This window comes from Indicator indicator, chromosome 13 (genome assembly GCF_027791375.1).
Source record: "Indicator indicator isolate 239-I01 chromosome 13, UM_Iind_1.1, whole genome shotgun sequence".
Lineage (NCBI taxonomy): Eukaryota > Metazoa > Chordata > Aves > Piciformes > Indicatoridae > Indicator > Indicator indicator.
Genome location: NC_072022.1, coordinates 15,753,899 through 15,770,925, shown reverse-complemented (window position 1 = coordinate 15,770,925; position 17,027 = coordinate 15,753,899). Strand labels below are relative to the sequence as shown.

The 17,027-nt window shown below is 39.2% G+C and overlaps 1 protein-coding gene across 7 annotated transcripts in view; it reads left to right on the top strand.

Moving 5' to 3' along the window:
* Positions 1-17,027, top strand: part of TRIP12 (thyroid hormone receptor interactor 12) — a 76,435-nt gene that overhangs the window by 43,453 nt on the left and 15,955 nt on the right. For 6 of the 7 annotated variants that reach the window (XM_054385870.1, XM_054385872.1, XM_054385876.1 and 3 more), the window contains 20 exons: positions 202-307; positions 2,843-2,979; positions 3,612-3,695; positions 5,080-5,175; positions 6,149-6,297; positions 6,644-6,679; positions 6,763-6,858; positions 7,228-7,320; positions 7,443-7,604; positions 10,411-10,479; positions 10,601-10,766; positions 11,437-11,554; positions 11,702-11,858; positions 12,139-12,292; positions 12,858-13,086; positions 13,759-13,877; positions 14,473-14,680; positions 15,792-15,892; positions 16,007-16,181; positions 16,554-16,695. In XM_054385870.1, coding sequence (XP_054241845.1) covers positions 202-307; positions 2,843-2,979; positions 3,612-3,695; positions 5,080-5,175; positions 6,149-6,297; positions 6,644-6,679; positions 6,763-6,858; positions 7,228-7,320; positions 7,443-7,604; positions 10,411-10,479; positions 10,601-10,766; positions 11,437-11,554; positions 11,702-11,858; positions 12,139-12,292; positions 12,858-13,086; positions 13,759-13,877; positions 14,473-14,680; positions 15,792-15,892; positions 16,007-16,181; positions 16,554-16,695 — 2,597 coding nt within the window. The remainder of the gene's footprint in view (positions 1-201; positions 308-2,842; positions 2,980-3,611; positions 3,696-5,079; positions 5,176-6,148; positions 6,298-6,643; positions 6,680-6,762; positions 6,859-7,227; positions 7,321-7,442; positions 7,605-10,410; positions 10,480-10,600; positions 10,767-11,436; positions 11,555-11,701; positions 11,859-12,138; positions 12,293-12,857; positions 13,087-13,758; positions 13,878-14,472; positions 14,681-15,791; positions 15,893-16,006; positions 16,182-16,553; positions 16,696-17,027) is intronic. The other variant, XM_054385874.1, reaches the window with a different exon arrangement.

The window sequence follows — 17,027 nt, the reverse complement described above, 5'->3', positions numbered from 1 at the left end:
GAAAAGATGTCTAGGTAACACCTTGGAGTTTTGTATTACTTAAAAGTAAATACCTGTACCTTTCTGTTACTGATACAGCAGGTAACTAAAAGTTGGTGTGTAGAAACTGTTCTAGATGGAAAATTCTTGGACAAGGTTTCATTTCTTTGTAGAGTTGCTGTGTATCTTTAAACACTGATTTGTGCTTGGCTCTTTACATAGGTCTAAGAAAATCAACAAAAAAGCGCAGTGAATCACCTCCTGCTGAGCTCCCCAGTTTGCGGCGGAGCACACGGCAAAAGACCACGGGCTCCTGTGCTAGCACCAGGTAAGACTTAAGATAATGAAAGACAATTACTGCAGTGGCTTCATATTAGTATAATTTTCATGCATGAAAACTGGCCTTGTCCATCTATTAGTTTGCTATTGTAGAAGTAAGCTGTAACTTTTAGGGCCTGCTGGGTCATTCTGTGCATGGGTATCAAGGACGACATAGTTTGGAACCATCAGACCTTTGAGTCCCTCAGCTGTGGAGGGGGTAAAGGAACACCCAAAGCTTATATCACAAGTTCAAGTAATACCTTTTTTAGAGGGGATGTTGTTTAAAAAGATACTAAACACAGGGAGAATGCTAACCTACTATCTGTTATAATACTATTTTGCGAAATAAGATTTCATGGAACCACAAAATCTGTTTTAATAGTGTAAGTTGTGAAGCTGGCCGTCATCTCCATCTGAGCAATACCACAAATATCTAAGTACTTGGTATGCTTTCAGATGAAGGGGAGAAGTACTCCTGAATTAGTAATTGCAATTAGCTGCTAGATTAAATGAGAGGGAAGACTAAATATGTCCTGTGATGCAAAAAAATTTTGTACTTGTGTATATTCTGAAGCCAGACTTAAGCCTTACTGAACTTTAGTTTCTTATACCTAAATGGCATTTAGCAGTTCTAGCAAAACTTATTTTCCCTCTTCCATGCCATTAAACAAAAACCCTTCTGAAATCTGATTCTCTTGTCAAGCACGCATTCGAATTTGACTGTTTACTTTGTAGACATATATATCTATATCAACACTATATCTTCATAGTGTTGATGACTGACAGTATTATTTTAAAAAGCAAATTTTAAAAGGTTTGTGCACTCAGATTTGTTCCATCACTAAAAACCAAGCTGAACATCAAGAGTTTTTCATGCTTTCAGTAGTTAAGAACATAATTTAAAGATAGTTACTCAGTCATCAAACTTCTTAAATGTCTCTCTTGTTTGTAACTAACTAGTCATTTTGACTATTACCCCTTAAGTAGACTGGCTTGTTTGAAGGATTTAATGTAAGAACCTAGCTGTAATGCACGAGTATAAACAAATTGCCACCATGGTGCGGCATAAGGAGGGTAAAGAAGAGCAGGTAATTTTGTGAAGGTTGATTCTTGCATGGGTCTGTTAGTTTGTGTAACTTGGGGTAGTGATCTACCCATTTTTAAAAAGGGTAGAAAGGAGGACCCTGGGAACTTACCAGGCTGTTAGCCTCATCTCTGTGCCTGGGAAGATCATGGAACAGATCCTCCTAGATGCCATGCTGAGGCACATGGAGGAGAAGGGAGGTGATTCAAGGCAGCCTGCATGGCTTTACTAGAGGCAGCTTCCGCTGGACTTAACCGTGTGGCTTTCTATGACAGTGACTATGTCAGTAGATAAGGGATGACCTATGGATGTGATCTATCTGGACTTCCCTAAGGCCTTTGACACAGTCCCCCATAGCATCCTGCTCACCAAGTTGGAGAGAGATGGATTTGATAGGTGGTCTGTTCTGTGGATAAGGAATTGGCTGGATGGTTGCATCCAGAGGGTGGTGCTCAATGGCTTGAAGTCCATATGGAGAGCAGTGACAAGTGGTGTCCCACAGGGGTCTGTACTGGGACCCTGTACTATTTAATATTTTTATCATTGACATAGACAGTAGGATTGAGTGCACCATGAGCAAGTTTGCAGATGGCACCAAGTTGTGTGGTGTTGTCGATACACTAGAGGGATGGGTTGTCATCCAGAGGGACCTGGAGAAGTGGGCCCAGGTGAATCTCATAAGGTTCAACAAGAGCAAGTGCACCAGGGCTAGAACAATCCTCACTATCAATGCAAACTGGAGGATGAGGGAAGCAACCCTGGAAAAGGATTTGGGGGTGCTGATGGATGAGAAGCTGGACCAGAAGGCAAATCACATCCTGGGCTGCATCAAAAGATGCATTGCCAGCAGATCCATAGAGGTGATTCTACTACTTTGCTCTGGTGAGACCTCACCTGTACTGTGTACAGGTCTGGAGCCCTCAATATAGGAAGGACATGGATCTGATGGAGCGGGTCCAGAGGAGGGCCACGAAATGATTAGGAGGTTGCAGCACCTCTGCTATGAGGACAGGCTGAGGGAGCTGTGGTTGTTCAGCCTGGAGAAGAGAAGGCTCTGGAGAGACCTGATAACAGCCTTCCAGTACCTGAAGGGTATCTACAGGAAGGATGGAGAGAGACTACAAAGGGCCTGCAGTGAAAGAACAAGGGGCAGTGGCTTCAAACTGGAGAAGGGCAGATTGAGATTGGATATCAGGAACAAGCTCTTTACTATGAGGGTGCTGGAACACTGGAACAGGTTGCCCAGGGAGGTGGCTGAAGCCCCTTCTCTGGAGATATTTAAAGGTAAGGCTTGGGCAGCCTAGTCTAGTTGAAGATGTCTGACTGCGGGCAGGTCAGACTAGTTGACCTTGGGAGGTCCCTTCTGGCCTGCACCATTCTATGATCTACTGAAATGTGATGTGGTTTTGAGTAGTCTCACGTGAATAACTAAGACACTTTCGGTTTTTGAATCTTTAGTCGGCGAGGCTCTGGCCTGGGCAAAAGAGGAGCAGCTGAAGCTCGCCGACAGGAGAAAATGGCTGATCCTGACAATAACCAGGATGGAGTTAACTCCTCAGCTGCACGTACAGATGAGGCTCCCCAAGGAGCTGCAGGTAAAGTAGGAAGAAATTCCAAACAAGGTGTTTTTAGTGTACACACCAAACTGCTCAGAATACACAAGACGTGCATTAGCTCTTCTGTACCTACTCATAAATAATTCAACAAGTTTTCTGAAATTGCAAATTTGTTTGTACTGGAGAAATTTGTAAGCAAGTTAAATATTCTCACTTGCACAGTCCTGTTGAAAGGTGAATTTTTATTATCTTGTCTTAATCAGTAGTGAGTTCAAAGGAGCTTTCCAGCAATTGTGCTGGTCTTAAACATTCTCTGCTTGAAGCTAGTTACATTACCAGGAAAGTCAGAATTAACAGAAACTAAGTGCAGCATAATACTCAAAAGTGTAAATTTACTAGAGATGCAGGTAGATCTGTCTGAAAGGTAATTTGCTGATCTAGCTTTCTTTCAATTGTTTTTTTTGTTATTTTGTGTTAATATAGCTTCTCTTTAGCTTTTGGAAGTTAAACTGGTCTGTTTAAAATGATAATTTTACAGAAATATCATGGTGGCAATGTTAAATCTAGAGCACTCTTCTGAGAGTGTGGATACTTGACAGTGGATTTGATGGAAATTTTGTGGCTTTATAGGCACTGTAACTTGTGTCAATCTCTTTTTTTTATTTCTTTAGCTTCTAGTTCTGTTGCTGGGGCTGTAGGTATGACAACCTCTGGAGAAAGTGAGTCAGATGACTCTGAGATGGGAAGACTACAAGGTATAAAAGTTAATAATTACATTTTTTGTTTGTTTCCAGTGTATAAATATCCATCCTTACCCAAATACTACATTATACATAGTGGGAAGGCTGTCTTTTGTTTCTCTGTGTTGCTTTGCTCAGTTCTGAAGCATGGAGTTGCAAGCCTTAATTTACTAAAGATGCAGTGTCTGGAGGGGTGGCATAGCACCCGGCCTAATTTACACAGTGTATAATAAGTACTACTGATTTTTCAGGAGGAGGGGGGGAGAGAATTGAGAACTTGGTCCTATTAATTACGTAAGCGCAAATCTGAAAATGTCTTTGCAAGAATACTTTCAGTTGACAGGCCAGGTTTGGTCTACAGTTACTCTGCCTGCTTCTGGGTAACTTTTTTTTTTTTCTGTGCTTGTTGATATTTGCATTGCTGTAAGTTTTGACCAAACAAAAGTCGAATATTCTTAAAATACTTGCTTTTGTGCTTGGGCTAAAGCATTCAGGTCTGAGTGTACAGACAGCTGTAAATTCAGTTTGTATCTCCTGTTTTAATGATTTTTGCCACTACATTGCAAGCAGTCCTGAGATCAGGGTCTTAGCTGCAAATGACAGGTTTTGGTTAATGTGAATATTTAATGTGGAAATGAGTGCTGTATCACTACCAGTTCACTTGCATACTTGTACTTACTATAAGCATTAGGAATGTTGAGAAATTACTTGACTGTTAACTACTGCTGATCAATACGATAATGATTATGATTGCTACCATAAAAATCAGAATTACCCACTTGGTCTAGCTTAAATATCCCTACTGACAAGTGTTTAAAACAAAGCCTAAGAAAAAAAATCCTGATATCTAACATAGGTCTTCTCTCTTCTGCTCATAAGCAAATTAAGGTCAGTGTCTTTTTTTGGCTTGGTAGTACAATTCAGCTCCTGTAAATTTTTTTTTTTTTTATATAGTTTGAGTTCAGATTTGAAATTAGTCTGATGTATCTGCTATTGTGGATCTACACTTAAAACAAGTTAGTAGGCTGGATTTCTTCTGTGTAATATAACTCTAGAATCTCAGTGGGTGACTTCTTCAAGGGTTTTAATGCTCTAATGCATACAAAAAATGAGCAATTTGTTCCCTTAGGGCAATTTGGGTGTTTTGGTGGTGGTATTTTGGTTTTGGTGTTTTGGTTGTGTGTTGTTTGTTTGTTTTGGGTTTTTTTGCCCCCCTCCCTTTTTTTTTTTTTTTTTTTTTCTTTCCTCATTGAGGTAGCTGCAGTCATCTAATCCTAACTTTTCTTTCTTAAAGTATCAAAATTCTGGTAGTCTTAACTTGTAGCATCATGGAATTTTAAGATTTTAAAAATATATGTAGAAGCTTTGACAATGGCTGTTATCCTCTGTTTGCTTTTAGCTCTATTAGAGGCTAGGGGTCTTCCTCCTCACCTGTTTGGCCCTCTTGGTCCTCGGATGTCGCAGCTCTTCCACAGGACAATTGGAAGTGGAGCTAGTAAGCAAAGTTTGTCTAATTTGACTTAATTCTTTCCACTTCCAGACTAGTAGAATTCAGCCACTAGTATATTCTACTATTTGTATTAGCTTCGCAGTTTAATATGTTATTTTACATGTTGGAGATTTGTATGTCCTATAGTGCAAGACCACTGGTCAACAATATTAATTTCCTTGCCGTCCTATAAGGAAGAGAAAATTGCTTTAGCTATATTTTCTTTTCTTTTTATGTGGGTATCTTAATGTTCCCTTCTAGATGGGGAAGGGAGGGTTCTTTCCTTTTTACCCCTTCCTTTTTGTTTTGCATGATAGGCTGCTTAACAAAACCCTTGGGGTTTTTGCTACCATTAAAAAATGCTTGAGCTACTTTAAAACTATTAGTAGATGTCAGTTCTGAGGTATGTTCTTCATAGTTTCAAAGGTATTTTACGTTTTGGACAAATAATTTCCTTCAGACAGTGTGTCAGTGAGAACATGAGTCCTTAGTCTTGTTTCAACACGTCTGCATTATGCAGCTGAATATGCTTGGTACCTTCTACTCTGAGTCTGTTTGGCTTCCCTGGAGAGCCAAGGGCAGCCTTTACGCTGCCTGCCAAGAAGAGGATGGGGTCTCATGGATACACTGCATGTGCTCTATCCAGGGTGTGTTGAAAAGTCTTTTGCTTTATAAAGATGGAGTGGTGTGGGCTTTGGCACCTGCTGTAGGTTGGCAAGAAGGCTATGGTGACCAGTGTGGTGGATTTCCTACGCTGACCAGTGTGCACTGGGAAGATAGCCACGAGTGAGATCTTTGTTTTCCTTTCCTATCCTCCCCTTTTTATGACAGGGAAAGGAAGTGAAACTACAATTGCAGAGGAAAACAAGCTATCTCTGATCTTCCACTCTGGCAGAAGTATAGCATAACAGTTTCCTTTAACACTTAGGTTTTCTAATACCTTCTTTCCTAATTTTTTTTGTTCCTTCTGGTTATCTAGGTTCTAAAGCCCAACAGCTGTTACAAGGTCTCCAAGCCACTGATGAAAGTCAACAATTACAGGCAGTGATAGAGATGTGCCAACTCCTGGTTATGGGAAATGAAGAAACATTAGGAGGATTTCCAGTTAAGAGTGTTGTACCAGCTTTGGTAAAGATTAAATCTTTTATTTCTATTGGAGGATATAATTTCACTCAATAGCTTGCTTAAATGAAATATTTTTTTATTTAAATGATATATTCTTAATTACATCTGTGTATCTATTCATCTCATTATTTGGTGTTTGAGTGCATGTTTTACCAAATGTTGATAGTTTTGTTAAATCTTGAATAGCTCATGGATAGGTAGTGGCTCTTCAGAAACTTTTACCAAAATTGAAAGTTCCAAGTTAAAAAGAAAGTTCCATCAGTACCGTACTGATGTGTCCTCTTTAGTGCTGATATCTAGATTTTTTTTTTTTTACGAAACTAACAATACAATACTTTTCTTCAAACAGATAACGCTGCTGCAGATGGAGCACAACTTTGACATTGTAAGTGATTTTTGTATTTCAAATGCCTCTTAAATAGTACAGTGTCATCTGAGCTTTAAATAAATAGGTATTTGGTTTTATAGATGAACCATGCTTGTCGGGCTTTAACATATATGATGGAAGCACTTCCCAGATCGTCTGCTGTGGTGGTAGATGCAATTCCTGTCTTCTTGGAAAAGGTAAAATGAAATCAAAACAATGTTAAATTAATCTGAGGGAATTTTATCTTTCGTTTTGACTTGAGGATATGCTATGAAGATAGACTTCCTTTCATAGCTTACTAGATAATACATAATGTTTGAGAAGCTTCTAAAATCAGATTTACACTTGTTCACACTCTTACTGAAAAAAAAAGTCTCTGATTTCACTGAGACTTTTTAGTCTGATTGGTGTTGCAACGATACTGTAGCTGATCTAGCTTGATTACAGCTTACAGTGCTGCTGTATTGGCGTATGTTTAATACAGGATAACTGTTCAATTGTTAATGAAGATGATTATTTTTACAAACTGGTTTAGAAATTGATCTGCAAGCTTTCTTGTTTTCTAGCTGCAAGTTATTCAGTGCATTGACGTGGCAGAGCAGGCGCTTACAGCCCTGGAGATGTTATCACGCAGGCATAGTAAAGCCATTCTGCAAGCAGTAAGTGGGAAAAAAAGGCACTCTGCCAGTGCTACATCTTTGTGATCTTTCATGAAGGTGAAACAAGAACAAGTTTGTAATTTTTAGTGAGAGTGTGAAAATATTTGTTTCTTTTATTATAGGGTGGGTTGGCAGACTGCTTGCTGTATCTGGAGTTCTTCAGTATAAATGCACAGAGGAATGCACTAGCTATTGCAGCCAACTGCTGCCAGAGTATAACACCTGATGAGTTTCACTTTGTGGCAGACTCTTTGCCACTGCTTACACAAAGGTTGACCCATCAGGTAAGAAGCTATTATAAAATGAAAAGTGTTACTTTTGGCCTGAAAGTAGTGTAAAGATACCTCCAGATACCTAGTTCTTTACTGTGTATTTTTTGCCTTTGCAATGTGATAATTGCCTTAAAGTTTCTATGCTTTCAGGTTTTGTTTTTTATAAATGTTCTTGAGGATTCATGATGGTCTTTTTTTTTTTTTTTATCATAGAATTATTTTGGTTGGAAAAGGCCTTTTAAGATCATCAAGTCCAACCACTGTCTAAGTCTGGTGCTAAGCCATGACCCTCAGCACCGCATCTTTGTCTTTTGAATATCTCCAGGAATGGGGTTTCAACCACTTCCCTGGGCAGCCTATTCCAGTCCTTGAGAACTTTTTCAGGGAATAAATTTCTTCTAATGTCCAACATAAACATCCCCTGATGCAACTGGACGTCGTTTCGTCTTGTCCTATCATTTCTTAGTAGGGGGAAGATACTCAACACCCATCTCGCTCCAACCTCCTTTCATGTAGTTGTAGAGAGCAATAAGGTCTCTGGTCATTTTTCTTTACTCCAGGCTAAACAACCCCTTCAGCTGTTCCTCGTAAGACCTGTTCTCAAGAGCCTTTACCAGATCCAATCTGTCAAGGTCCCTCTGTAGAACCTTCATATTCTTGGGCAGGTCAATGCTCTCACCCATTTTGGTGTCATCTGCAAACTTACCAAGGGTGCATAGATCCCTGCAGCCAGTTCACTGATAAAGACGTTAAAGAAAAATGGCCCCCTGGGGAACACCACTTGTGATGGTCACCAAATGGATGTAACTCCTTTTACCACTGTTCTTTGGGCTTGGCCATCCAGCCAGTTCTTTTACCTAGGAAAGTGTCCATCTCCTCTTGGACTATGGGAGCTTCATTTTGTTCCCTATCCCTACCTTTGAGTTCAGGGCTGGGTATCTGGCAAACAACTGGTCTGACTAGTAAAACTGGGTCAGAGAAGGTGCCGAGTCCCTCATCCTTGACCGCTGTGCTCTCCCCTGCATCCAACCAAGGAGAGAGATTCTCCTTAGTCCTCCCTTTGTTGCTGATAATTTGTAGAAACATTTCCAGTTCTCTTTAACAGCTGAAGCCAAATTAGTTTCCAGTTGGGCTTTGGCCCTTGTAATGTTCTCCCTGTACAGCCTTATGGAAACTTTGTAGTCCTCCAGAATGGCCTGGCCCTTCTTGCAAGGACCACAAACTCTTTTTCTTCCTAAGCAGCAGCCAGATCTCTTTGTTCAGCCAGGTCCCTTCTTCTCCACCAAGTTGGCTTTTGGCCCATCTGTTCCTGTGCCTTTAGGACTTCCTTCTTGAAGGTCTTAAGTTTGAGGCATGAACATTAGTGGTTTTATAGTCTTTGTTGCCCATCAGTAGGAGGTAGCATTACTGTTCTTTTTTCCAAATGAATGTTTTTGCAAGGTTCCTTCCTGCTTCAAATCAGAAAACTTTCAGTTTTTGTGATAGACTTCTGCCCCCTGACTCCCCCATCTGACTTTTTGGGAAGGCTTGCAACTTTTTTAAAAAAAGACAATTTCTACTCCTGCACAGTTGATCAATATGATGAAACCTAAATCATGGGTTTTCTAATTTCTGCCTGTCCTATGGTGCTGCTATGATCATCAATAAGTGCTTGCAATGACTATTGCACCAAAATTGGTTTTTGACTTACTGCTTGGTTGGTAGATGCATGTTAAAAAGGGGAAAAAATTGTTCTTTAACACAACTAAATGGAAGTTACTAGGTAATGTTTTTGCGTATTCTTGTGCTATTCTTAATTTTGTCAACATCATCTTGCTGAGAGACTACTTGAATCTTTGAGGCAACTTCACAGAAGTCAAATGTCAGCCTTAGATGGTGGTTTTGAGGCAGGAAGCACGATTCACAGCAGTAGCAGGGACAAATGTTGACTTGTGCATTCTGAATAGAAGCCCACAAAAGTAAGAATTCAAGAAATTTTGAATTTGTGTAGAAAAAAAAAATCCTAACCCACAGTTTAAGCAAGGTCAGCTAGAGCAGGTTGTCCAGGACCATGTCCAGCTGGTTCATTGTAGTTTGTGTTCTTTTCTGTGGTAATTGTGGTGTGTTTTGTTTTGGTGTGTGGTTTCTTGTTTGTTTGTTTTCCCCTCTTAGTTTTCTTGTTTGTTTGTGTTTCAGGTTTTTGTTTGGTGGGGGGATGTGTTTTGTTGTGTGGTTGTTTTATTTTTTTTAAAATATCTCCAAATGTGAACACTTAATCTCTCTGGTCAACCTCTTCCAGTGTTCAACCTCTGTGACAGTGTTGTATTTAGATGAACTTCAAGTGTTTCAAAGAACTTTTAACTAGAGCTATTTTTGGAACAGTCGTTACTGTTTCGTTGTCTTTGGATTTGCTGTCTTGGCTGCGCTGCATAATACTGAAAAAAAAATCAGACTTAATGTAGTCTGTAGAACAGTAGCCCTCGCTCCTGCTTATTATCTGTATCTTCTGTTGCTTTGGCTTTGTAGCTCTCTTGCCTTTTGTTTCCTCCTTGTAGAATCCAAAAAGGATATTATAGATCCATTTATTCACCTTTAAAAGTCCGTAGAGGTATTTGTGTTGCAAGTGTGAGGTGTTTCCCAGGGAATATGCAGGAGCACAGCCATATCAGGAGGTCAGTTTAGACTGTATCAATGCATTTAACATTTAGAGATGTAATATTCTGTAAAATGTGATTTGACTGTCCTCTTTGGAGACATTTTTCTAAAGGGTCAAAATGACAGGGTAATCTAATGCAACGTAAAATACCTTAATTTAAACAAGTACTTTTTTTTATAATAGGACAAAAAGTCTGTTGAAAGCACTTGTCTCTGTTTTGCACGGCTAGTAGACAACTTCCAGCATGAGGAGGTAAGGGTGTGGGGTTTTTGGGGATGAATTTTTATTTCCTTCTTCCCTCCTTCAGTTTATCCTAAGAGCTTACAGTTTGAAGTCAGACTAATGTTTTGAATTTTGTTGTTCCCTCCTGAAGAACTTGCTCCAGCAGGTTGCTTCCAAGGACTTGTTAACAAATATCCAGCAGCTTTTGGTAGTGACGCCTCCAATCCTGAGCTCAGGAATGTTCATCATGGTGGTGCGCATGTTTTCCTTAATGTGCTCCAATTGCCCTACTCTTGCAGTCCAACTAATGAAGCAAAGTGAGTTCGTACTCTTCATGTTCTGGGGGGCTTAGTAATGCCAACAGTCTGTGTGGAATTCTGTGCACTTGGTTATAAATCTTGTGGGTTTTATTTTTCTTTCTTACTACTGCTTCCTGTGGGATGCAAAGTTCAGTTAGTGTTTTTTATTTTTGCTGTTCTTTTGGTTGTGTGTGGGATTTTTTTTTTTTTTTTTTTTTTGTTTGTTTTCTGAGGGTTTTTTTCCCCCATCCTTTCTGTAGCTGGCGTCACTGGACTGCTTGCCTAATTTTAAGTCTGTATTAGTGGCACAAACTACTTTCATTCCAACACAAGTTGAATAATTCTTTCGTAGCCTTTGCCAGGTGGGGGAAACATGGTTTTCTAAGAGAAAACATTAAGAAATGTAACTTCTGTGCAGCTCTCTTAGTTCTTGCTAATTAATTTTGACTTGTCGTTTTAACTGCCCTATATACTCCTTTGTGTTCTTCTGTGCCCTGTATAGAGTGATCTTTCTCCCCTGGGTGTTTCCTAAAGGTAAAGACCCCCCAGAGTCAAAAAACCCATGAAGCTTTTGTGTGTACTGTCTATTCTCTGTTTGCTTTGGACAACTATCTTCATGCATAGCGTCCAAGACAAAATGGAGTCTGTACTCTGATAGTGGCAATTTCATGATTTTCTTTTTCTATAGACATTGCAGAAACGCTTCATTTCCTCCTTTGTGGAGCCTCAAATGGGAGTTGTCAGGAACAAATTGACCTTGTTCCACGAAGTCCTCAAGAACTTTATGAGCTTACTTCTCTTATCTGGTAAGTTATGCATCCTGAAGTTACGGGTATGGTGTTGGTATATTAAAATCCCTAACTTCTGTAAAATGAAGGTGCATGGTTTTCAGTTTAGATGGGACTATAACGTATATATTTGTAGTAAGATACTGTTTTTTGTCTCCTTTACAGTGAACTGATGCCGTGCCTGCCAAAAGAAGGAATCTTTGCTGTTGATACTATGCTGAAAAAAGGAAATGCACAAAACACGGATGGTGCAATATGGCAGTGGCGAGATGACAGGGGGCTTTGGCATCCCTATAACAGGATTGACAGTCGAATAATAGAGGTAGTAATGCCACATCCTTGTGTGGTGTGTTTGAAATGTATTTGGTTGTACAGGGAATCGAGTGCTTTACAGCGTTGAAGATACACCCTTTACTAAGCGAAACACATGAGTTTTCTCAACCCTTCAACTGTAGTTTTGCACTACTTCGGTGTCATGGGTGAACTGCTGAAACACTATTCTTCTATTTCTGTCACTTGTTTGGTTTTCCTACTGTTGCTCCTATCCTCACCTTTCATGTAGTTTCCTGTTTTTTAAACTTCAGGCTCTTTCTTGTTTCTAGGCAGCTCATCAGGTTGGTGAGGATGAGATCAGCCTGTCTACACTTGGGCGTGTCTATACTATTGATTTTAACTCTATGCAGCAAATCAATGAGGATACTGGAACAGCACGTGCCATTCAGCGAAAACCAAACCCTCTAGCCAATACAAACACTAGTGAGTACCTCCTGGCTCCAGCTATGCCTGGTGTATCATAGAGCGTTTGAGTTGGAAGGGACCTTTGAAAGGTTGCCTAGTCCAACCCAATTCTGGGTTATGCAGCAGTTGTAGATCATGCTTTTTTGTGTGTGTGTTTTCTGTGGAACATCTGTGTAGTCTGATTTCTGTGAATGAAGTCAGTTTTGCCACAAAACTCAAACTGCTGAAATGTATTGTTTTTAATATGTGGACTCTTTTCCTGGGAACAGAAAATGCATTAAATTGTGAGGGATATGGCGATGTTCCTGGCCTGGAATTTTCTGAAAGAGTTTTCTTCATATAGCTCTTTATTTAATGAAGACTGTGCAAGGACTACTTATTATTCTACTGTAATATATATGAAAACTGATGTAAACAACTTTTACTACTTGAGGAGAATTTGTGCCTACATTCTTGCCATCAGTTTGACTTCTGCTTTTTAAATATCTTTTCAAGAGCTAAACTAATTTAGCCTTATTGAAAGTAATCATCAGAGTAGAGATGCAAAGTACTGTGTAGTGATTTGTTGCACAATTTCTCACAGGTGGACATTCAGAATTGAAGAAGGATGATGCTCGAGCACAACTAATGAAAGAGGACCCGGAACTGGCAAAATCCTTTATCAAAACATTGTTTGGTGTTCTTTATGAAGTATATAGTTCTTCAGCTGGACCTGCAGTTAGACACAAGTGCCTTAGAGCAATTCTTAGGATAATTTATTTTGCTGATGCTGAACTTTTGAAGGATGTACTAAAAAACCATGCTGTTTCAAGGTGGGTTCATTAACCCTTGTGAATGAACCTAATTTTGAGCTTACAACTCAAAACTTTTTTTGAGTCATATCTTTCAGGGGATAGTTGTACTTTTCAATTCTCAGTAACTTATTTTTCAAAAGCTGAGGCTGTCAGCTCCTCAGGAATTTTTTGCATCTCAGATTTTTGCAGTAAGTGCCAATTTTAGATATTAGAGAGTGTATCTGTATGGCTATGTTTTCATTTTTTCTGAAACTTGCCTATAAACTTTTGTTATGGCAAGATTACTTTTGAGGTAATACAATGTGAAAAATAACACTTGCATGACCTTCAGCTGGTAAATTCTATTAGTGAAACCTCTCCCACTTGTTGTACCATAAAGTTAGGATCTAGATCAAAAGATGCAATTGCAGTGTAAACTGACTGCATTTTCAAAGGCAGTATCTGGTTCCTTTAAAGACCATGGTGATGTGGAAGAAGATTCTCTAATGTCATTTGTTAACACTTCGTAAAAGTTATTTAAATGGGAAGAGGTCTTTTTTTCCGTTCCTTTTATTGATAGATTTTACAAAAGCTCACTGAAATACATTTTCTTTCTGTCTCCAGTACTTCAGTATGCAAGATAAATTAGCTTATTTCATAATACAAAAAAATGAAAAGGTAAACCTAATTCTAATAAATTCTCTGTTTTAGTCATATTGCTTCCATGCTGTCAAGTCAAGACCTTAAGATAGTAGTTGGAGCCCTGCAAATGGCAGAGATTTTAATGCAGAAATTACCTGACATCTTTAGTGTTTACTTCAGAAGAGAAGGTAAGTCATGCTTCTTTTTCCACCCCCTCAAACTCCATACTTAGTATTTTAAAAGCATATCCTCTACCCTCTGCTTGATTTCCACCCCCCCCTTCTTTCCCCAAGATATAAAATGTTAATAATGCTTTTGAATATTAAAGGCCATTCCATGCAAGCTATCCTCATATGACTAGGTGAGAGACACACTCTGGAGGAGACAGATTATTTGGAATCTGAAACAAGTTTGTACTAGGTGCTAGTGAGCTTACATTTAGGTTGAAGATAGCTTGCTGAAGTCACATGGGTAGTCTTACTGGACAAAACTGATGAACCTTTGGCAGAAGGTGTTTGTTCTAGTCCCCTGGGAATTTGGGGGTTCTTTAGGTACTGCTAGTGCTGTTGTCCTTTTATTTTTAAAAACAAATTACTTTGTAGGTTAATTCTTTCTTTGAAGAAAGATTGAACTTTTACTTAGTATAGATGGGTGGGATGAGCCAGTACTGCCATAGTCAAAACAGGTTCAAATTACACACTTCTACCTTTTCAAGCCTTTGTCCCTGCTGCCCCCACCAAAAATCCCCCACAACCAAACCAAAAGATGTCTTCTTTTGCAAAGGGGTGATGCACCAAGTGAAGAACTTAGCAGAGTCTGAGGCTTTGCTGACAAGCCCACCAAAAGTATGCACTAATGGATCAGGAATACTTGGTACCACTACAACTATAAGTACTGGGACAGCCACTGCTGCCAGCAATGCAGCTGCGGATTTGGGCTCTCCCAGCTTGCAGCACAGCCGGGAGGATTCTTTGGATCTAAGCCCACAGGGGTAGGTGTGCTTTTTGTGGTGAAAATGCCAGTCTGTTGGGGTGGTGGCTTTGTTTGATTGGGGTTTTGTGTGTGTGGTTTTGGCGTTGTGGGATTTTTGGTGTGTGTTTGTTTTGGTGGTGGTTGTTTTCTAAAGTCTTCACTGACATGGGCTGCTACAGCATCATCTGTATTTTGCTGTGGTATTTCTCTCTAAGGGAACTAAATGGAGGGTGGTGTTGAAGCTGCCAATGGGTAGTTCGGGTTTATATTCAGTACTTAAAGTAAGTCTAGTGACTTGATAGTTATGATGTAATAGTATGAAACAGTCTGTTGTTTGGGGGTACACTGGAGAATGCAAAGAGCAACAGCTGTAGTCTCATGTAGCTGTTGAGGACAGAGATTGAGAAAAATGATAGTTGTGGTGCATAGTTCCTTTCTGCTGAAGACCTGGAGATAAAAAGTCAAGTTATTTTGTTGGAATGCAAACATTTTTAGCGCTTGTAAAATTAAAAACACTTCTAGGAATAAGTTTAGTGTTTAAGCAGTTTGCCTTTATTTTAAAGGTGAAATGTATGTGTTTAATGTATTGGCCTAGTAAGGAAATTAATTTTAACCAGAATTGGAATGTAAACTTGGGAAGTGCAGGGCTTGGTAAGTAGAAGTTCCATGAATTACTAAAGAATTGTTTTCTGTGCTTTAATAGGGGAGGCAGATCCAAATATTCAGTGCCTTTTGATGTTTAGTTAGGATTTGGTTTGGGTTTTTTTTTTTTCTGTTTTCCTTTTAAGTGTATTAAAATTAAAGTATAACCGGATGTTTACACAAATTTAAACATGCAAATTATGAGAAACCTTTATTCAGTGGCACTTCTGGCTGTCTTTGGCTGCCCATGTTACAAAGGTGTCAGCAAGGAAAACCCTTTCTCTCTGGGTAGTCACTTTGTCCTTCCAATTAGGATAGAGTTAAGGCCTTTTCTCCCAGGACTCATTCTTCCTTTGTACCCACCTTGTTACGGGGTGAAACCTTTTTTTAATTCTTGAGGAAATACCTGGCAGATGCATCTTAAACTGAGCGGTGGGTATGCATGTGAATATGGTGGATGGAAACATGTTACTTTTAAATTTGGACAGACGACTGAGTGATGTTCTAAAGAGAAAAAGACTGCCAAAACGAGGGCCAAGGAGACCAAAGTACTCTCCTCCAAGAGATGATGACAAAGTAGACAATCAAGGTAAATAATTCTTAAAATGTAATACTCTATCTCCTGTTAAAAATAAGCTTAATCTGTCAGTGCTAGCTGAAATAAACCTGTGGATTCTCTAAATTTTGTCCTTACTTCCACCAGCTAAAAGTCCTACAGCCACTCAGTCTCCTAAGTCGTCTTTCTTGGCGAGTTTAAATCCTAAAACATGGGGAAGATTAAGCACACAGTCCAACAGTAATAACATTGAACCAGCACGAACTGCAGGAGTAAGTGGTCTTGCAAGGGCTGCTTCCAAGGATACCATTTCCAATAACAGGTACACACAAAACAAAATCAAAATACTTGTAATATGGTGATGACATGGAGGTGCAGCTGCCTTTTTAGGGTAAGCCATCAGTAGCACCTATCAAAGAAGTTTGAGTTTAACTCTTGTTAAAATAACTCTAAAAGAAAAATCAGGAAATTAAGGTAGAGAAAATAACTTCTTAATAGTTTAAAGTAGCATGCTTGGGAAAAATCAGAGACTTGGGGAAAAAAGATGCAGGAAATAATCTGTAGAGAGTAAGAGGGAAGGGGTTTTGTCTTTGCTATTAAATAAGGGGAAAATAATACTCTGGCTGTGTTTACTTGTAATATTGGCCTATGCAAATGTTAAGTATGGCCAAATGTCTTGTGTGCTTCTTTACAGAGAAAAAATTAAGGGCTGGATTAAGGAGCAAGCCCATAAATTTGTAGAACGTTATTTTAGTTCTGAAAACATGGATGGAAGCAATCCAGCACTAAATGTATTGCAGAGACTTTGCACTGCAACTGAACAACTCAACCTCCAGGTTTGAAATACTGAACTTCCTTGGGGCTTAGGTGGTAATGGAAGCAGTAGAAGTATTTAAAAGGAAGCGAGAGGAAAGCTGACCATTTTAGACAGCGTGGCCAATACTTAAAGCACAGTTTTTGTTATCTCAAATGATGGTTTCTGAATTTGCGATGCTTTGCTTGGTGTGTTGTTTGGTTTGGGATTTTGAAGAAGTTATACGTACACTGGCAAGACTGATGATAAATGACTAGTATTAACAAGGGTATTCTTGATTCCTAGTAACATATCACTAACAGCGTTTTATTTAAAATTTAAGAATTCTACAATTAAGTGTTAGGGGTTGACTTT